This window comes from Buceros rhinoceros, unplaced genomic scaffold (assembly GCF_000710305.1).
Source record: "Buceros rhinoceros silvestris isolate BGI_N320 unplaced genomic scaffold, ASM71030v1 scaffold4102, whole genome shotgun sequence".
Lineage (NCBI taxonomy): Eukaryota > Metazoa > Chordata > Aves > Bucerotiformes > Bucerotidae > Buceros > Buceros rhinoceros.
This window is the reverse complement of record NW_010398156.1, coordinates 20,772-42,188: the sequence shown is the minus strand read 5'-3', so window position 1 is coordinate 42,188 and position 21,417 is coordinate 20,772. Positions and strand designations below refer to the sequence as shown.

General features: G+C 49.2%; 1 protein-coding gene across 1 annotated transcript in view; it reads left to right on the top strand.

Moving 5' to 3' along the window:
* The window catches only part of LOC104488875 (protein phosphatase 1 regulatory subunit 12B-like), a gene marked incomplete at its 3' end in the record, with an annotated part of 44,350 nt that overhangs the window by 8,689 nt on the left and 14,244 nt on the right, over positions 1-21,417 (top strand). The window contains exons 6-13 of the mRNA XM_010130968.1: positions 2,114-2,193; positions 2,758-2,900; positions 7,276-7,385; positions 10,374-10,571; positions 11,369-11,451; positions 13,044-13,169; positions 17,908-18,093; positions 18,642-18,827. Coding sequence (XP_010129270.1) covers positions 2,114-2,193; positions 2,758-2,900; positions 7,276-7,385; positions 10,374-10,571; positions 11,369-11,451; positions 13,044-13,169; positions 17,908-18,093; positions 18,642-18,827 — 1,112 coding nt within the window. The remainder of the gene's footprint in view (positions 1-2,113; positions 2,194-2,757; positions 2,901-7,275; positions 7,386-10,373; positions 10,572-11,368; positions 11,452-13,043; positions 13,170-17,907; positions 18,094-18,641; positions 18,828-21,417) is intronic.

Genomic DNA, 21,417 nt, shown 5'->3' with positions numbered 1-21,417 from the left:
AGCCGCTCTTCTCCTGATGAGTGATCAGCCAAGTCACCTTGGTGTTTGCATCCAAGGAAATTGCGCTCTCAGTGGTGGGAGAGATCTGTTAGTGTGTCAGCCTTTCCTACCACAGGGAGACTTTTGAGTGAGTGAGAAGAAGTTCAAAGCTTCAGGAAATTCTGGACTAGAAGAAATCGGTGATTTCAGAACAGTATTAAATTGTCATTTCGTAACACAGTGGAGGTATTGGAAGGGGTTATAAGCAAAAAGGTGGCGTAAAAAAGGAAAGTAAAAGTATATCTTCATCGAAGTAAAGCCAGTTGTCAAGCCAGGAGGTTGGGTTTGCGTTGCATTTTTTCCTATTTCATCTGGAAATTGCATTTCCACTCAATTATCTCATTTGGGTGCTTCCAAGAAGCAAACCGACCTTCTTTAAAAGCAGTAAAACCCTGTAAGAATCGCTGAAACGAGTGATTCTTACACTCATTGGCTCCAGAGACAGACGTAATGAGAACACTGCTGATAAAACCCAGTAAGGTATTTTGAGGAACTGCCAACGTGGGTGGTAGAACTCGCGCTCTGCTCCTAACCCAGCTGCTGGCACCCCGAAATAACGTCCTTAGCACTCACAGAATCCTTTTAAAAATTAATCGGCTTCTGCCTCACCGAGGTGTTGATAAATACTATGGGTGGTGTGTTGTGGATTTCCTCCCCTCTCATCACACCGGGATTCCGCAGGTAGCTGCAGAACACGAGAGAAAAGGAAAAGGCAACGCAACGACCGGAATTGTCCTGGATGGGCACGAGTCTGGGTTTAGGCCACTTGGCAGGGCTGGCAACCCCCCTTGTTCTCTAAATAGCAGCAGTGTAGAAAGGCCTTCTCCATTGATTAAACGAGTGCAGCACACTACAGGAGAGCTGGGAAGAAGAGTCCAGATTTTATCACATTTCTATTTTTTTTAGTGGATATGATTTTTTAATAGAAATACCATTTTATCACGTGTGTCTACCCTGTGCCATTTTTATCACTTAAAATAGAAAACTTCCAGCAGTTCCACGGCGTTCCTCTACATACGTTATTTCCCTGTCAAAATGGCTCTCAATCAGATTTTCTTTTTTTTTTTAACCTAAATCTTGTAGCAGAGCACTGTGCTGTCCTGGCTAAAAGACTTACTGCTGCCACAGGAGAGAAGAGGGGGTTTGTTTGCTGGCAGCGATTCGTTTGATTTGGGCATGGATTATTTTCCCCAGTCCCTGTATTACCTGTGAACGGAGCAGCCCGCTGCCTGCCCTTCCCTTTGCTGCGCTCCAGCAGTTCACTCTGTTTAATGACATGCTGTACCCCACAGTCTGGCTCTTTGCTGTGCTCCGTGTAGCTTTTCCCACGTTCAGAATTTGCAGAGCTTTTGCTTCTGGTGCCTGGTGTCAGCTCCTGTCAAAAGAGAAAGAAGAATTAGGCTGCACATGACACAAAAGAGACAGCCTTGAAAGTGAGCCTTCAATGCCATCCTCTTTTCTACCCCAACTGTGTTCTAGAAGGTACTGAAACAATATTTTGGTGGCGCTTTGTCTGTCTGCGGTGACAAAATTAATAATGCCACTGTCTGGGCAAAATATTTCAGTTGCGTCGATGGCAGATATTTTGGTGCGAAGACTTACTGGTGGCATTTGAGAGGTGTAGGTGGCCCATCCTTGTGGGAGATCCACCGGTTGCCTCACCAGGGCACACTGGAATGCTTTCCTCTGAGATTGAGCCTCATCTGGATCCAGCCTGATTTCATGGGCGTACGCACACACGGGGACAGGCTGCAGTGCTGCGTCTGCCCGGGTAGTACTGGGGAACTCCGTGCTTGACTCTGGGTCTCAGCAGCAACTGCTGCCGACAACACCGAATGTTTTATTAAACCGCAGCTTGGGTCTAAGGACAGGCTGGGTGTGGAGCCCTAGTCCGAGACATCCAGTGCTCTTGCAGAAGGGCATCTGCTGAATTGGCTTATCAAACAAATCCACAGTATTTTTGGTCGAATGAGGTTGGGATGGCCTTAGCTCTGGTAGTTACCAGATTGTGCTGAGGTGGCTTTTAAAACATCTCTTTTCATTCTTTCTGCAATCTTCCTGGCCTTTTTGACAGTTGCGAAGTGAGAAGGAGACGAGGAATAAGCTAATTGAAGCTGACATGAACGGCAAGCCTCGGAACAGGATCTTCACCAAGTACGTCTCTCTCCTCTGTTGAGAAGAAACTGCACAGGCAGTACTGGGAGACCAGCTTCGTCTGCGAGCCGTCAGCCGGCCTCAGCTGCTTCAGCAGAAGTTCTCTACTGTTCATTTCATGGTTTCTTTGAAATTTTGAGCTCTCTCAAATACAGTTTTAGCTGTTTCTTAACATACCTGCTGAATGGTAGAGCAAAGCCTTGGCTTGTGCTTGGTCCCCCAGTTCTGCTTTTGCTGACCTTCTATCTGACCTTTTGGCTGGGAACCTCACCTTCCCCAGCGGAGCCGTAAAGCCCAGCTCAGCCCGTAGTTGTGTTCCCCTGGGAAAAGAGAAACCACTCTTTTTTTGATTGAGAGATGGTTGCAAATTCAGGAAATGTGAGACTGGCACTGGAATCCACGGCAAATGGGCAGTGCTGGAAATGCTGGGATGTTGAGTCCGTGGGTGGATTTTGTCCTTTTTCTTCTTCTATATGTAGCGAATCACGTCAATGTGTTCCTGAGAAGCAGAACTCAGAAATAACTTGCTCGTCTGGTAGTCCTTGAAATTTCTCTGTCTTGCAGCAAAGAGAAGATTCTGTATGAGGAAGACACGCTGAAGTCCATGGAAATGGAGGAGGAGAACAAGGACTCCAGCAGTTCTAGTTCTGAAGAGGAAGAGGCTGAAGAAGATGAAGTTTCCGAATCAGATGCTGAGAAGGAGTCAGGTACGACTTAGCATGGACTTGGGTTTAATAATATCCAGCAACATTAGGGGATCTGTTTGGGATCTGCGTTGGAGAACTCTGTAGCTGGTGTACTAAAAAAGCTGATCTAAATGCAGCATAATTTTTCCAAAAAGAAGCTGCAGATAGCATTTTAATTTCTTCTTCCAGCTCACCTGAATTCAAGACACCACTTTGCTCACAGGTTGTTCTCAAGCTTTTTCCTTGTTGGCCCATCTCAGGATGAATATTCCAGTTACTGCAAGACGGCAGAAGAGCAGTGGAAGGTGTAGGAAGGTCGTAGCCTCGTGTGTCTGGGTCAGAGGAGTGAAATGAAGGGCTGAAGCTGGTCTGTGTAATTACAGAGATGAGGAACTTTATTTTCCACTATGTTTTGCAATTATTATAGAGTCAGGAAAAAGATGAAGTACGTTGAGTCACGTTAGTCTTTACCTTGGAGCATATTGCTGGCATCCTACTCCCATTCCTCTTCCGTAATTTCTATGGCTTCCTTAATTAAACAGCGTAATTGTGCAGCACCGAAGGTTTAAATAAAGATACTTAATTTTACAGTAGGCCAGCACTTGGACTGGGTATTTCTGCAAACACAGACGGATCTTGGACTGAGGTGTTTAGTGGTTAAACGGCTTTTAACATCAGCTTGCTTGGCCTGTATCCCAATATACTAATAAGTGAGTTCTCGCAGAGAAGTGTAAAGTTTTGTCCTGCTTCTTGTGTCAGTCGAACTGTCCCATGTTCCAGTCCCCTCAGTTACGACGTCTATCTCAGTAGGAGAGATGCCGAGAATCCTGTCGGGTCCCTGCAGAGCTGGTAGATACAAAGGGTGTTTGGGTGTGAGAGTCACACGGTGAAAGAGTCTCTTGGCATTTAAATCACTCCAGTGCCGTGGAGAGGTCAGGGGTGGAACCGGGCGTGCAGTACAAGTCCCGTTTATTTGCTCCATAAATCAGGGTTTTACTAGAGCGGCCCTGCACAGCAATGTGCCAGCTCTTGTAAACACAGCAGGAACTTGACCCCAGCTCCTCTGATGTGTGTAAAGCTGCAAGAGGTGAAGCTGCTGGTGTTCGACTCGGGAACAGCGTAAGAGCCTTCACCAAGGGAAGCACTTCAGCGCTCGGCATTAAATTTTGTGTAAAGCCATACTAGGGCTTTTTATTGAGTTAATTCACTGAGTAAAGCACATTACACTAATCTAATTCAGGCCACTAAAGCTAAAACAAATTGAAGACAAAAAGCATTTGATGATTAAGCATCAGGCTTCGTTACCTGGACTGTCCTTTTCGAGAGAGATTATTGGCTCCTCTGAGAAATTTCAATCAGGATTTAAACCCTGCCCTGTCAACTTCTGAAACCTCTAATAAAATGAACAGGAACTTGCCCAGCTGATGTGGACCTGGGTGTCAGTTTGTGTGTGTGACTGGGAAATTATTGATGTCAAGGTTTCAAAGACCGTCTTAAGAACAATTGTGCTTTATTATCTGCTCAACATTTGAAATGCTTGGAGGGATACAGGAGGCATGGTTTTGAAAACATGGAAATTATTCCCTTAGTTCTTCTCATTTTCTTCTGAGATGTAATATTCACACACCCTTGTAATTCTGAACAGGTCTCCCTGGAGCCTCCTTTGCTCCAGGCTTAACCCCCCAGGTCCCTCAGCTGCTCCTCAGCCCATTGTGCTCCAGACCCTGCCCCAGCTCCATTGCCCTTCTCTGGACACGCTCCAGCCCCTCAAGGTCCTTCTGGCAGTGAGGGGACAAAACTGAACCCAGGATTGGAGGTGTGGCCTCCCCAGTGCCCCCAGTCCAGGGGGACGATCCCTGCCCTGGTTCTGCTGGCCACACCAGTGCTGGTACAAGCCAGGATGCCATTGGCCTTCTTGGCCACCTGGGCACACTGCTGGCTCCTCTCCAGCCGCTGTCACCAACACCTCCAGGGCCTTTTCCCTGGGCAGTTTCCAGTTGCTCTTCCCCCAGCCTGGAGCCTTGCAGAGGGTTGGGGTGACCCCAGGACAGTTCAGAGTTCAGATGAAGGGAAAAAATCCCAAAATATGAGTGATCTTTTTAAACCAAAAATTTTTAACTCCTTTAGTAACTGAGCATAAGGCAGAACAAAGTAGGAGCTGGCAGTAAAATACAGAAGTTTATTTGGAGGAATGTTTTGGAGGGTCTCCGGTTGCGGTAAATTTGAATTTGCAGAGACTGTGGGAGAACAGATGAGCAGTGGTGTTGCTGGAGTGCTTCAGAGTACCGCATGTCTTAGAATCTGTTAGAAATTTGTGTTCTTCAAGCAAAGGAAGAGAAATGCGTTAATGCCATTTTATCCATCTTGAGAACAATTAAGAACTTGGCTTTGGGTTGTAAGAAAAGAAAGAGCTATCCACAATTCTGCGGTCATTGGCTGTGCTGGTCATGGTAACTGTGACCAGATGCAATTATTGTGAATTAAAGCAGGGCAGTTTTCAGTGGGGTTTGGTTTGGTTTATTTTTTAAATATAAAAAAGCAAACCAACCAACCAAAAAAACCCCCAAAAACAAACCTTAAGAAAAATTATATTTATGCCAAATTAGAGAACTAAATTTTCGGTCTTACCAGATCTGTTTCGGGGAGATTGAACTAATCCTTCCTGGTTTCCCTTGATTGGAATTTGTGGTGTTAATAGCTGAAATTTTGGTGCTAGAGCATGTGGGACCCCCGGTAATGCCAGCGCTGCCCGTGCTCCTGCTGCCTCGCGCTGCTGGGACGAGCAGCTCCCCTGTCCTTCTGCAGCTGACTCCTTTTGCTCCCACATGGAGTTCTTTCCAAGCTGTCGTTACCACTTAAGCTTGCTCCCTTTTAATTAGGCTTGACCGTAAAAGCTGACCTCTGCGCTATGAACCTGCAGAACTGGCTGCCAGTCCCCATCCCCTGGCCTGTAGAGCCGCCGGCGGCAGGGCAGGGCTGTTCTCCCCCACTGAGGATTCTCCGCTGTGTTCTACAGGCTTCAGCCTCGCAGCAAGCGAAGGAGTGTGATTGCTGTCTGCGCGCGCTCCCGTGCAGCGCTGCGTGCTGGGGCAGGCTGCAGCAGCAATGGTGACCTGGGGTCCCGTCCTGGAAGGGCTGTGTGGAAGTGCGGAGCATCTGGGTGTTAGGCTCCAGACACTGAGGTGACGCTGCTGGGCGTTCTGAGGTAGCACAGGGAGGGAGGAAGGTGGCTGAGACTTCAGTAGCATGGAGACCTTCCTTGGGGAGATGCGTGTTTGTCTCTAGTCTGGACCTGTCAGTCCTGCTAACCGCTGTGATTTGGAAATGGTTCTCTTGGCTTTGCTCTCCTCTGTTTTCTGTCCTTGAATCGTATTTTCTAGGAGTGAGAACGTTTGTTTCAGAAGGATGGATCTTCACGCTCCAAGGTGCCATCCTTGCAGACACTGCACACCAAACTGCTTTTCAGATGTAACAGGTTTATTCACCGCACATTCCTCATTTGCAAGTGCTGCTTGGGTGCTTACACTCCTGATGAATTTGTTTTTTCAACCCCAGGACTGCGTGAGGCACTCATAGCTGCAAAAGGGAATGTGGTTCTGTGGGTGTAGGTACATTGTTTCTCAGGCACGTTTCTCATATGTGGCAGCATTTGGGAAATTGTCTTCGAGCCCTGTGCACTCCTGTCAGGTGAACCTGTTGCCTGAGACATAGTTTCTGCATACCCTCTCCTGGGAATGTCTGGAGAATGTTCTTATATCAAGCGTGGTGCATAGGTGCACAAAAAAATTGACTTGTCTAACAAGCAGGGAGCTTGGCTAGGGTTTGCTTAGCTTGGTATGAGTCCCGTTAAAGGATTTGGTGTGGATCAGTCCTAGTTTCCTGCAGAAAAGCAGATTTTGCTGTAGAAGACCAGAAATTCTGCCCACCAGCATGAGGAACTGCCACAGAACTGTGCAGCGGATCAATCCAGCAGCAGGCCTGCTCGGGGACGTGGGCTCTAACACCCGGTTCTCCAGTATGGAGGTACTCCAGTAGGAATGGCACATTCTGCTCTTCTTCCCACATTTTACAAGGGCAGAACAGTCCCTGACAGGAAACAAAACTGTGTGTAAACAAAAAATCTGTTTGTCCCTCTTAAGGTGCTTTCTGCAAAGATTTTGCTTGTCTGTCGGGATGAATTTCGGAAAGTTTGCCTGGCAAAATCACACTCTGTCCTAAGTGGGAAGCCTTGCAGAAAGCCCAGGGTAGCCTTGGTGCTGGTGTCAGCTTACGGTCTGAGGCGTGCGGAGGTCACAGCGATACCGAACGTGAGTTGAGTGCGCTCTGTGCTTGTGAAGAAGGGCCTTGGAAGTGCAATACTGAAACATTTGGTTTCTCTTCTTGTTTAAAATTGTAGAAAGGAAGGAGGAGCCCTTTGCCAACCACTCCAGCCATGAAACCAGGCCTAGCATCACTGAGCAAATACCACCACCTGAGCCCAGCTCCTTCACTGCATCTGCCAGAAGAGTAAGTGAATTTGGAATCAATGGGGACTCCAACAGTGCTCGAAAGCAGGAGGTTTTACTGGGAAATGGATGCTCTGAAGCTGCTTTTCAGAGGAGCTGTAAGACTCAAGCTCAGGAACGCGCAATAGTGTGCGGTTCTGTGTTACTGACAGCGTAGGAACGGCATGAAGGAGGATGTTTGTACGATAAGATTGCTCTGGATCTCTTGCCCTCCACAGCAGATCACGCTGTTCGCAAGAGCCCAGCTTACCCCAGCAAGCTGTGTGGCGGTCAGGTCTGAGAAGGCTGATCCCAGTCTCTGACCAGCAGGAGATCTTTCACCTAAGCTGGTTCCAGCTGATTTGTCAGCAGTAGATTTGGCATCATCATCATCTGAAGGGCCTCCAACTTGCCAAACTCAGTGGTGTGATGTTACAGCCCAGTAAGAGAGGATAAAGTTTGCATCTGACTAGATCGCTGGGCTATGAAAGCTTTTTGAAGGTGAAGTAGAGTTACCGAAATCTTATCTGAATTCTCTGGCTCTCGCGTCACTCAGCTAGATGGCACCAGGAGACTCTGTTCTGCTCAGGACCGGGAGCTGACGCTTCTGATTTCTTTTTGTGCCAGCATATGGAGAACAGCGATGCAGTGCAGGCACCTCGCCAGCGTCTGAAGCACTAGGTACATGGTAGAGGGAAAACATGTCTTGCTTCGTCATAATTTTTTCTTTTTGACAAGTCTAACTTCTCATCCAGATCAAAGGAATTAGAGCTCTGCTGGGCTTGTCAGCTCAGGCAGGGGAAGTATCAAAGGGAGAAGGGTGCTGGGAAGACCGAGCACTTCACTTAACCTTTTCCCGGCCGCAGAGTGTTGTTCTCACTCGTGGCAGCTGTTTAACGTAGACTAAAGCTGTTGGGGTGTAGAAGTGGGGCCTGTGTGCAAAGCGGTTGTTAATTTGACCTCAATCACTTAAGATCGGCTGCTTCCCTTTGTCAGGTTGGGGTTTATGGGGGAAAATGCGAGGGCTTGTGGAGCCCTCCACTGGTGCGGTCATTCCCATGTGCTGCTCCTGTGTTTTACAGAAGGCAGCGTTAACGGTGGGTGCGAGCTTTCTCTGAGGAAAGTGTCAAAACTACGTTACAGCATCAGCTCAGACGGCTGGAAGCGCCCGAGTCAGTGGAGTGCAGATTAACTCCAAGCATCTGCATTACAGTGACAGTAGCTAGGAGACATCGCTCAAATGCTGCTGGGGTAATTTTATCTCTGTAGTCTTGAGTCAGTGAGGGGAGAAGAGCTCCCCAGTAGCTTCATTTGTTCTGGATAATGTCAGATATTTTGTTACGTGGAAAATGGTGTAATTATTCTTGTATCAGCCTTATCTACCCCCCAGTATCCGGCCCTTGGCAGTGACCATCAAAAGGTACTAAAGAAAACAGCATCTAGCTGGACTTCTCTTCCCCCCTTCTAGCAATTTGCATTTCAGGGACTTGTGCTATTTCTTGTATTCAGTAGCCCGTCGGACTTTTTCTCTCTGAATTTATGCAGCCACTTCTTGAGTGCCCATAATGTTTGGGATCCTACGCTGTGCAGCAGCAAAGGGTTCCTCAGCTCAATTACACCTTCCACAGAGCTTCTTGCACCTCTTCCACTCAGCCTGCCCCACGCGGGTTTGGTTTGCTGCCCCTCGTTCCTTTGTGGGAAGAGACAAGAAATAATTGATCCTTATTCACCCTTCTGTGTCCCCCTGAGGATTTGGAGTACCTTGGTCATACCTCAGCCTGGAGTCTGCTGGTTCATATAAAAGCTCTCTCGCTCTTCTCAATCCTGTTGCCTTTCTCTGAACCTCTTCCCCTTCTGCTTTTGAGCTGTGGAGCCAAGCAGCACGTGGTATCACAGATGTGACTGTGCCCTGCAGTAACACAGAGCATAATGGGCTCATGTTTCATGTGCTGTTCTTTTCCAGCAATTCCTAATCTTTTGCTTGCTTTACAACTCGGTGCTGAGCCCCTGTGTCTCTCCTGTGGTGCCCAGGCTCCACTTTGGAATGGCTGTAGGCATCTGTTTGGGAGTCTTGATGGCTAGAACTGAAGCTGTGTGTTTAAGCAGTTGTACGTTTGAGGAATCCCATCTGCTTGTCAGAAGCGCCGCATGTACAATACACAGTTACCTGGCGATGGGACGGTTTGAGTTACGGCAGGCCTCTGCAGCCTGTAGTCCAACTTCTTGCTCAAAGCAAGGTCCACTTCAAGCTTGTGTCATGTTCCTCTGAAGTCCCTGAGCTCAGCTGAGTGTTGCACAGTCTCTGAGGATGGAGATGCCCCACTCTCCTGCTCCCTGTCCCAGCACGGCATCTCTCCTACCAGGAGGTATGTCTTCCTTCCTGTCAGTTGTCTGTTCCTCCTCCTTTCCCTGTTGGCTGTAGAGAAGTCTGGTTCCATATGCTCCATAAACCCCGTCCGCCACCTAGCACAGCAGTTGGATCCTTTCTTTGCCTTCTCTTTTCCATGCTGAACAAGCCAGGTTTCCTCAGTCGCTCCCTTGTTGTGGGCTCCAGCTCCCTGGTGATCTTGATGGCTTCTGGACTCTCTCCACTTTGATTTGTGTAGGGGTTTTATTTGCAGCTAGTCCCAAAAGAGTCGATTACTTTTATTTTCTGCCTTTACTGAATAATTCTCCGTTCCTAAACAGGTGCTAATGAAAGCTTCATTGTTCCTTATATTCTTTCAACAAAGCTGGCAGAGCTTTGCAGAGTTAGGTAGGCAAAGGGAGCTGCACGATGACACAGGATTTCTTTCCTTGTCAGTCCTTGGGGATGAGGGCACTGCAGCAGTTCACATCCCTGTGAGTTCACCTTGAGCTATTAAAGCTAAGCAGGAAATCAAAGTCACTCCATCTTCCATTTCCAAGTGTAGCCCAGCCAAAACTGGGGCTTGTTGAATCACTTTCAGAGCTTAGACTGTGCCTTGCAGAGCTCTTATTTCTTCCAAATGTCCCTTTCTCTCCTCTGCAGTTCAGCTGGCTCGGCAAGGCGGACGAGCAGAAAGACGAGTCCCCCTCCTCGTGGCGGCTGGGACTGCGGAAGACTGGCAGTCACAACACGTTGAGTGAAGTCGCTGCTACTCGAGAGGCACAGAGAGATAAGACGTCTTCTATCTATCGTTCCTCGTCAAGTCCTCGGATATCGGCGTTGTTAGACAACAAAGAGAAGGTTTGGCTTCCAGCGAAGGCGTTTTAGTGCATCCCAGCTGAGCAGACGTTACCGTTCAGGTCTAAGGGCCCTCTCGCTTTGAGTTACTGCTGGGTTTTGTATCCATGGCAAACTGAGGTCTAGTTCATTCTTTTTTTCTTTTGAAAACTCTTCCTACCCTATCAGTTGTTCGTGCAGTACTGGAGTTCGGTGTCCCGTTAGCCAAATTCCTGCTCAGTTTGGAGTGGGCTACCAGTGAACAAGGGCTGCCAGCTCTTTACCAGAAAGTAATCCAGACAGTGGCACACACGTGCAGTGGAAGTTCTCCTTCGCTGTCATCTGTATGAATTCCTCCTGTATCTACCAGCTGTATTTGTGAATTCCATCCCACATATCCACTAGTTGTACCTTCGCTGCTCATGGTTAGATGACCCATCCCTGGCACCATCCCAGGTCAGGTTGGCTCTTGGGGCTCTGAGCACCCTGCTCTGGGTGCAGATGTCCCTGCTCCCTGCAGGGGTTGGACTGGAGGAGTTTTAAAGGTCCCTTCAACCCAAACCAGACTGTGATTCTGTGATTTATAAGTAGTTCTAGTTGGAAACTGCTTTTATTCCTTAGTGTGCTCTTGAGGAAATCCTTCTCAGAGGCGGTGCTTTATGCTGTGGTGTGTGTTGCCCAAGAAGATGCCTTAAACCAGTTGTCTTTAGTCAGGAGAGTGCTTTTCAGAGATAAAGAAATGTGAGCGTGAAATTAGCTGTCGCTGAACATGCTGGAAGTGTAACAGATGCTCAGCTGAAGTACTTGTTTTGCATCCCCAGGATAAAGACAACAAGAGTTATCTTGCCACAATAGCCCCCAGAAGACTAAACAGTACAAGCGATATAGAAGAAAAAGAAAACAGGTGAGACTGAACTTAAGGCTGGGCTCCTGTCGATAGTTCTGTAGTCACGCTTCATATATTTCCTCAGCAGTCCCAAGTACAGAGAACTCACAGTATCAAGAGCTCTCTGTGATCTGTGAAGGTTCTGGTACGTTGCTTTTTGTTTAGGTGAGTGGGGCAACAGGCTGCTTTCTCCACCCCGTGTTCCCACCTTTGTGGTCTCCAGCTAGGAAGCTGGATCTACACATACTTCTTCCTTTTATATGCAATTGCCTCGGTTTGTACTTCTGTCACTTGCCTTCAGTCCCTCTTCTCCCTATGTCGGATTCACTGGAGTTTGTGAGCTCTCTCTCCCGGGTGGAACTGTTTCTCCTGCAGAGGTGAATGTGTGTGGCTGCCCCTGGTGAGAACCACAGAATAAGTGGGATCAGTATCTAGTATCTCAAGGAATACTTGAGGAGCTGATCTCTACAAACAGTTTGTGCTGGAAGGAGCAAGATTTGAGCTCAGCCTCATTTCCAGCCACTTCCACGGTCGTGGTAGAAAGGCACATACCGAGGAGTCACGGTGAGCTGTGATTGGTGTGATGGAGTCACAGCAGATAGAATTTCTGCACAGTTTGAGCATCTTTGCTGCTCTTTTGCTGGAACCTCCCTGCTGCGTTCTTCCTTACCTTCAGCCAGTTGCTGTGCTGTGGAGTTTAGCAGACAATTTGTGTCTGCCGAGAAGTTTGAATGGTTTTGGCAGCGGCTGCTGTTGAGTGGCACATCCAGCTGCCTGCCGCCGAGTGTCCTTTGCTGGGTACAGTAGGGGACGAGGAGAGCTGACCTGCGTGAACAGATGGTGCCCAGACGTGCTGTGTAGTACAGATTTTTCCCAATATTCTTTCCTGTCAAAGCAGCCGAGTTTCCCTTCATGGTGCCCACAGATGTCTGGCAGGGTGGCAGCACGGACACAGCAACTGAAAAATGAAGAATAATTGCAGGGTACGAGCGAAAGGATTTGTGTTATGTTACAAGCCTGAGGTCCTGCCTGAGACCAGAGAAGACCAGGACATGCTGCCGAAGCGTGTGTTAGGGAAGGGGGCCCCGATTTCAGATAACTGGTACTCGTAATTTATTGATAGCTTGTCAAGTAGTTTTAGGTATTGCCAAATATTTTGTTTGTTTTCCGCTGCTGTCTAGTGAAGGATTTTCCATCCTGAGGTGCTTTACTGTCACTGTTGGGATCCCTCGGAGCATAAACCTTCCCCTGCAGTTGCTGTGTCTGTCCATTTATGCCACCTTGTCTGATACAGAGAATGTAAAATTGTATTATTTAATACCTTAAATTACTTTTATGGCCAATATAAATTTCAGTTGCAAGTTTTCTAACTAAAAAGGATCGTGTTCCTCTCTATGCAAAGCATTTACGTCGCCTGGTGATTAAGCGATAGGGCTGGCAATAGCAGACCCAGGCGTGAAGGCCAGAAGAGGGGTTTGGGTGGTGGCATCACCTGTGACCAATGCTGCACGTAGGTGTAAGGGAAGGATTTGTGTGTGGAACTATCAAAAAGCCAAAAGCAGACTCCAGAAGTTTTTCTTAACCAAACCTTGTGCTCTCTCCCACGCTAGAGAGTCAGCTGCTAACCTGGTGCGGAGTGGCTCCTACACCCGGCAGCCATGGAGGGATGAGTCCAAGGGAAGCGAAGCTCCCCATCCTGGTGCACCTACCACCTACGTATCTACCTACTTGAAAAGGTACGTGAGCGCCGCCGTACGCAGGTTCCCAGGCAGACAGCGCTGCTCTTAACACACCTCCCAACCTCCCAACCTCAGCCTCCTGTTCGCTGCTCACTGCATCAGTGTAACTGGCCTAGGGACCCTCTTTGCTGAGAGCAGAAAATAAACATCGAGATTTGCCAACACTTGTCGGGCTAAACAGTATTTTTAAAGACCATCATTTTTGTGGATTTGTAATTGCTGAACTGAGTTTAAATACTCTTGTTCACATGATTCAAAGTGGTTAATGCCAGTGTTGTGGTTAGATAATAAAACCAAAAGGAGTCATAAAAACAGAATGAGGTAGTGACAGCCCGGAAGCATTGTTCAGATAGCTATTGACAGGTAAGTTGTAGCTTATCTCTGATTTTGGTTTCTATTAGTCCATGTTTATAGCATCATTATCGGAGCAGTGGCAGTGTTGCTGTGCCTGGCTTACAGCACTGACTGACATCTCCAACCATTTCCTGGTGACAGGAAGGACACAGTTCCTGCACAGTGTCTCTGGAATGGCAGAGGCTGGTCGTTGGTAAACCAGCCAAGCCCGAATCAGGAAAGCAGTTCCCTGTGTCAGGTCTGTAACTGGTGGGATCTGTTACCCCTTCAGAAGGCAGAGGCTCACTTTCCTGGAAGTACCAGTTAACGGCTGGCTCTGACCGAGGAGATGGGTTGATGATGCATTACTGAGTTTTCCTCTCAGCAGTGAGGAGGAGGTCCAGCCCTTTGTGCCAGTACAGTGCCATCACCTCCCCTTTGTTTTAGCTGGCGCTGGAACCGTGGAAGCAGCATTTATAAACGTGTCATGCTGCAAAGTGGTGTGATCTGTGCCTGAGGAAAGGGCAGAAATATTTCAAGGTTTTGGACTGTTTCACCAAATTCTAGATCTAGAACTAAGTAACTGTTCTGAAGACGGAACAGTTGCTTGAGAGACCTGGGAAGTGGCGGATTTTCTTTTTTCTGGTACTTGTGCTGGTCGAGGCAGGTTGTGCTTGAGGATGTGTCTGTCCAATAGCTGGGGATGTACAGATCCGTTTCCACAAAAGGTGAAACAGCCGCTTCAGTCGACTTCCCCGATCCACTGCTCCATTCCAGTGACTTCACATCTATCCTGGGACATGATGACAGGCCCCTAGAGCTCGTCTCTCCCAAAGGCAGCCTGACAGGCCACAGCTGATCACCCAGGGAAAGCTTGCCTCCTGCAGCCGGCATGTCTTCCTGCTCCCAGGCTGAGCCCGGCCCTACGCTCACGTGGCTCTGCTGCACTTGTACAAGCACTGCCCGATTATCCCAGCTAATCCAGGCCCGGATGCAGTGTTCCAGCCACACGGTCCTACTGTATCTCCTTGGCTAAACTGCGCAGAGCCTGGCGAAGGCAGAGGCTGGGCTGGCAGCGGCTCTGCGCTAACGCCAGTTTCTCGTCGCAAAGGCTGAATTCTGGCCTCTACAGGAGAGTGTTGGTTTACAAGCAAGTGGCTTTGCCAAGCAGAAATAAAGAGTGCTTTTTTTAAAAAGAGCACTGCTTTGGCACTTGACGTACTCACGGGAAAATCCTGGTCCATTTGACCCCTATTCCATATGGTTTTCTGTAAGAGAGCACAGAGAAATTAAATATAATCATACTGAACCTCTGATTTCTCCAACCTTGTGCATCAGCCTCCAAGACGAGGAAGGGGACCTGGCTGTCTGTTAAGAATAAGCTCTTTGGCATTTCCAAGTATTAACAAAACTTAGAACACAATTCCAAAAGAAGAAAGCTCATTCTGAGAGAGGAAGAGTTAAAGTGAACATGACGTACTCGGTCCATTTGCATTTCCCTTTACCTCAGCTTTTACCTCATCTCCATGAAGACGCCAAGCTATGTTCTTCAAGTGCTGTATTTGACCCCCAAAGCAAGAGTAAACAACAGCCATGGACCATTTCAGCGGTTGAAGATGGCTTTTCTTTTCAAAGGGAACAAAATAACTTGCAGCAGAACTGGCAGAACAGACTGGACTAACTCACCCCCTTCCTTTGGCATCAGCCGTGTCGCACGGGCACACACCTGCATGACATCACCTTTCCCACAGTTCGTTTCTCCTTCCTTTTACCCAGATGCTGTGTGCCTGCTCACAGTCCGCGCAGCCCAGCCCCCGCTGGTCTGGGAGCAGCTGGTGTTGAAGGATCGGTGGCAAAGGCAGGATAACTGAAGAGCAGGCCCCACCTCCCACCCTGCCCTTGCTTCCAGCAACCGGGAATTGAGGAGCCAGCGGTCATACTAAATAGCCACCGCTGTGGCCAACTGCCATAAGCAAACCGTGGTTTGATCTCTGCTCGCCCCTCTGGCAGGGTGTTTAAAAAAAAATAGTGATGTGGTTTGTGCGAACCTTTTTTATTAGCGTTTGTGGACGGTTTTTAAGGTTTTGAGGGGTTTTAAGCTTTGGAATTCTACTTGCTGTGGCTGTTCCCTGAAGTACTTCTCTTTATTGAGTTGAAATGTTGCTTTCCATTTCATTGCTCATTCCCTCATGGTTCTGTAGCAGCGATTACGTTAGAGACCCAGTACTAGTGAGCCAGTGCCTTTTTTAATTTCTAATGTTGAGTTCTTTAGCGTAAATTCATAACCCTCCCTTCTATGGCGGCTCGTTAAGGAGATCCCCCAGCTAACCCTTTTTGTGCAGTTTTGGGGTCCTGTTCAGATCAAATGTGAACAACTGAATAAATGCCTTAGAGTCCTCCCCAAACCATGCAGTGCCACCCCTGCAAGACGACAGGCTGGGGAGTGAATCCCTGCAGCGCTGGCAATGCCTCGGCTCCCTTCTCGTGAGCATTATGCCCCACAATGCCATCACTGTGCTCTTCTCCATTCTTCTCCTTCCTCCCCTCTCAGCATCCCCATCTCTCTGCTTCCCAGGCACCTGGTGCTGCTTCCATCCCCTTCTCTCCCCTTTTCACCTGTTCCCTTTCCCTTCTGTCAGACAGTCCTTGACAGGTCTTACTTAAGAACCCTCCGTGCCCTCCCTTTCCGACTGAGTTCCTTCTGTTTTTTCACAGCCACCCCTCATGCCCCAGCCTTGGGCTCTCCCAGGATGGTGCCACATCAACCCTGCTCCCCCCAGGGCTGCCATAGCCTTTTCCTCTGCGGCTCCTCTTTTACCTTCCCCTGGCTTACGCTCCACTACCATCATCTCCTCAGTACCCTCATTTCTGTGTCTTGACGGCTGCTCGCTCCGCATGCCCACACCAGCCAAGCTTAACTCCCTGCTCTCACCTCCTCCCAGCCCATCTCCAGGGCTTGGCCATTTCCTCTGCTTCAGAGAGCCAAGAAGGGAGGCACTTGCTTCCAAGAGGACTTCCTGCTCCCTGTGCTCTGGACAGGGCCAGCTTTCCAGAGGAAGCTTTGTTTAGGGTCTGGTGGAGGTTGCTACCTGGTGACAATAATTTGCTTATTCCTTTGTTCCCTTCTGACCTGATGTGGCAAGTAGCCATCAACTGAAGAGCCCCAATGGAAGGTTCCTCCCCACGGAGGCCTTCCAGGACGTCCAGTTCTCTCCTTTGGCTCTCTAGGAGCCAGCTGCTTGTCCTGGGCTGGCTGGGTGCCTCGGCACGTAGAAATGATTTGTAAATTGGGTGCCTAAGTGAGCTGGACTGGATCCTTCTTCTACCTCTCGCCCTTGGCTTTTGTCCTGCCCGTTGTAAGTTTTGTTTCAGCTTTGGGCTGCTCTAGTGTTGACTTCCAGTTCCAGTCCGCTGTCTCTGGCTTTCCCAGAAACCCACAGCTCTTTGTCCTGGTGCGCTTTTCCTCCTGGTGCAAGCCCTCTCCTCCATGTGCACTGCCATGGGAGTCATTAGGATGCAGGAGGCGAGAGGCCTCCCAGCCTTCCTAGCCTTTGATCCTGCAGACAGCCCAGTCTGACCAGTAGCAACCAGGAATACCAGTTGCTGGAAAGGCGTGGCAGGGTCCTGGATCGCACGCCCGTGTTTGTTTGGTCTGTGCAGACAACGAGCAGCCTGTACCTGAGGCTCTGGCACAAGCACTGAGGTGGTTCTGCCGGATTTCATCCATCCTCGTGAGAGCCCGTCTCCTTCCCCTCTCCTCCACGTATGAGCACGTCAACACTTAGAGCTTTGCCATAATGATGGTTTTGAGGGTTTGTTTTAACCTGGCGGAACAGGTATTTCCCTTGCTCATTCTTGAATATTTTTTGGACAGTTTTGTTAACTCTTTTCCAGAAATACAGGGTTGGTGCCAAACATGCCTTGAGGAAAATCAAAGCCTGAACCAATCATCTTTCCCAAAGCTTTAAGCCACTGAAAACAGGTTCTTAAAAGGGGAAGTCTTGAGCATCCTTAGGAGGTGATGCAGCCAGACCTGCTTGTGTCACTCTCTCCTCCCCTGCTTTAAGCATCCTCATCCTCGCTCGTTGTTTCTGCCTTTCCCAGTCACGGGGTGCTCTGCGTGCGCCGCTTTCACTGTGGCAGGGATTTCCCTTCCCCGATCTTTGCCCGTTCACCTCCACGCCATCGTTCTCCCTGAAGCTTGGCCAGGCTTAGCTAAGGGGCGCTGCTGGTGCCAGCCTGCGGGAGCGACTGGCCGCAGCTCCGCTGGCCTCTAATCTCCTCACCTCTGTTTTGCTAAGATGAAATCCGTGCTCCCTTTCCAGCTGAGAGCCCTGCTGTGGTGATGTTCTGTTGAGTATTTTCTGTGTTCTGAAGGACATGATTTTGTGCTGTTTTACAGTGCTTCATTTGGTAGAAGTAGTGACCTCAGCAGTCCCTACATTTCAGCCAGTCGCAATACATCTCTAGCTACCTCACCCACTACCGTTGGGTCATCTACCTCACTGGGCACCCCGTGGCAACCTGTCTCTTCCTGCCCCACACCTCTCGGTGCGAACACTACTGCATCTGCCTGCCAGTCCACCAGGTAACAGCTCACAGGGAGATAATGCTGCCGAAAATCAGCGTTTGGGTTGGAAGTTTGGAATTCTGGAGTGGAGGTACACTTCCACACGGGAAGCGCTGCTCAGAAATCCCAAAATGGTTGTGTTGGACGGTTTCAGCGGTGCGTATGCACCTGCAGGCACTTACCAGCCCGTGTGTGACCGTAGCTATGTGACTGTAGCTTCCTCGCTGGCTGGAGTGGCCAGTTGTGCCCTCTTCCCCCCTGCTGTAGACACAACGTGTTGCTCAGGCTACTCTTGGGCGTCGGCGGTACAAGCCCTTGGAGTTCATTCCTTCTGCTTATTCACCAGGTACATGTTTCTAATCATTTTTGCCACAGACAGGGTTGTGAAGCCTATGAATTCCTCCTGCTTATTCTTCTGTAAGTTTTTAAAGACTCATTTTAATGTGTGCTGTTCTCTACAAAAACACGAGGCTAGAACGAGCTGTCAATGCTCTCTCAAGGCGGCTGGTCTCTGTCAGCAGTTGAGTTCACTTGCTTTGCTTCCCATTATGTCTTCTCTATTTCAGAGCCCCTTTCAGGCAACAAAGTGATTCTGCTGTAGAGAAAAACCCAGAGAGCATCTCTGCTAGCACCCCCCTAGGTGTAATCACAAACCGCGCTGTGCTCGGCTCTGCTAACGGTATTGCTAATGCCGGTGCCACCTCAACTGCAGGAAAGGACTTCTCGGCTGAGGAAGCCAGGGAGCGCAGAAGGTCAGTGAGCAGAGTGCCGGTGTGTGTTGGTCCTCCTCTGTGGTCAGCTCTCCTGTGGTGGTGACGGGGGGGTGCAAGAACTGTTTCTTAGGGGCTATGTGGAGTCACAGGCTGCTGCCCCTGCTCCATCTGAAGGTTTTAAATAGAGTCATTGCTGGCTTATGGTTAAATGTAGTTCCATAATTTTCTGCTTGTCTTTTCAGTATCTCAGCCTTGTTTTTCAGTAGTCATCGCAGCTACTAGCCTCAGTCTCTCTATGCAGAGGGGGACAGAGCCCCATAGCTACTTGGAGTAGGTTCTGTAACATGAATCCGATCCTAAAAAGCGTTAGACTGAGACATGTCCACAGTAGATCCATCCCTCTGCTTCTCCTCAGCTAGTTCATACATGCCCCGCTGGACAAGTCCCCTGGATTCCCTGTGCAGTCTGTGAGGGAAAACCAATATTCCTGGAGCGCGTAGGTGAGGGGTGCAGGAGGAGAGGACTGTGCTCTGGCAGCAGGCATTTCCCTTGGGTGGCCATACAGGAGGCTTAGTGTGGAGGCAGAGTCTGCCCTGTGCAGCTGAGGCTGTCCCAGCAGTGGCAGCATTTCGAGTCACTCCAGATCTAGCTGGCGGTGTCTCTCTCTTATCACATGAGGTTATTTTAAGTCCAGGGAAATATAAACCTGGGGTAGTCAGTGCTCTTTTCAGAGGGAATTTACAGTGTGCCTTTAAGTACAGAATATCGAATGATCTGTCTTTATTCCGGCAAGCAAGTCGACTTCTGCAGTGTCCGATGGCAGCAATGAAAGGAAATGGTACTAAATAAAAAGCAGCGATGAACTGTGCATTTCCAACTCACAACCAGTTCACAGAACACTCTCAGTAATTAGATTCTTCCAAACTGAAATAATGACTTCTGAAAATACAGACCTTCCTGGCAGAGGTAGTTCTCTGACATGTTTTAAACAGCCTGAAGCCAAAGGATGTGAAAAGCAATAACAGGAATTATGAGCTTGCCAAGGTGGAGGTGGTGGAGCTCAGCACCGTCAGCTGCACCGTGCTGCTGCCGGCTGCTCGCCGTCCGCTGCAGCAGAAGCTAGTGTGTGCTGGGTGAGAGATCCTCCAACTTTTAATGCTGTTGGGGCTTTTTCTCTTTTATCCCAAGCTGGCACGGGGCACGCTTTAAAGGTGTCATGGGTAAGCCACCTTCATCACCACTGTGTGCAGGGATGTGGCCTGAACTGGCTGCTGCAGAATGTCTTAGGCTTAGTGTCGGGCTGTCTCCGTGTCCTCCTCGTTCGGCCTTAGGAGCAGCTCTGTGTGCTCCTTGTCGTCTTGCGAGGGATTGTTGAACTGAGGTGAGCTGCCAAAGCTACTCCCGGTGCAAAGGGAGGTTGTGCGAGCGAGGACAGAGTGAGCGTTGTGCGTTCAGTTCACGCTCCAGAGCCTTTCACAACAGTATCGCCATTTTGGTCCGTTTGGAGCCCAGAGTCAAGTTGCGTTAGCCTTTTCCCTGGAGAATCCGGCTCCTCAAAACCCCCCAGACCCTCGGCGCTGTCTGCAGGTGGGGAACTCGACTGTGTCAGTACTTGGAGATGCCCAAAAGAGCATCTATTAATATTCCTGCATTGGAATTTATTGCCAAAACAGTTTCTATAAACAATATAGAGGATCTATTTAAGTCTGCTGCGTTTTCAGTAGAGAACCATCTCCCGTGAGTTATGGTAATGTAAAAAGAAACACCAGAAAATTCCTCCCACCTTTAATTGATGTTTTGAAACTACTGAGAGGGGACAAAGCGCAGCGATGATGCGTCGTGTCTGTGGGTGGAGAAACCTCCTTTGTGAATGGGTGTTCTAACAGCAGGACTCCACGACTGGGAAGCTGCCCGTAGGAAACACAGATCTAGAGGAACAGGAGAGGTCACCGAATCGGGAACAGCTTATTTTGGAAGGAGACCAAGTCCAGTAAAGTAAAATAAAAAAGGAAAATGGCGAACAGTTGTCAGGGAAGCGCTCTATGGATTTCAGTCCCCGCCAGCAGCTGTTGCGGCAGCATTTGGTCCGCTCGGTGTTTCCAAAGCTCCAGCTTTCTCTTAGCAACACAAACATAAACAAGCTTATCAGCTAATATTAGATCACAGGGACCTCTCTTAACTGGTGGCCTTAAATTAACTGTGTGAAGCCAAAAGCTTAAAGCAGAAGTGACTGCTAGGTTGGGGGAGGAACGACGAGCAAGGAGCTCTGGAGTGCCGCTGCGCCTCCTTTGGTGGCCACGAGCCTCACCCCGGCCCTCCGCAGCGTTTCTGCTGTGGTGTTTTCCCCATTACTCCTTTGCTCGCTAACTGGCCAGCAAGGGCTCCAGGAGCTGGCGATGTTGGTTTGGAGGAGGACAACAGGGTCTGTGCCTGGGCGGCCCGTGGCAGTCCCTCCCTGCCTGGTGTTCAAGCCATGTGGTGTGGACCTGCAGCCCAGCTGCTGCTGCACGTGTTTGCGTGTACCCAGCTGCGCGTTCAGCCTCCCTCTGTCCCACTGTGCTGATCTGGGAGGCTGGAGACGTGCCGTCTTCCAGAGTTGCTGTTTTTGCCAGGCAGTTTCTTCTTTCCC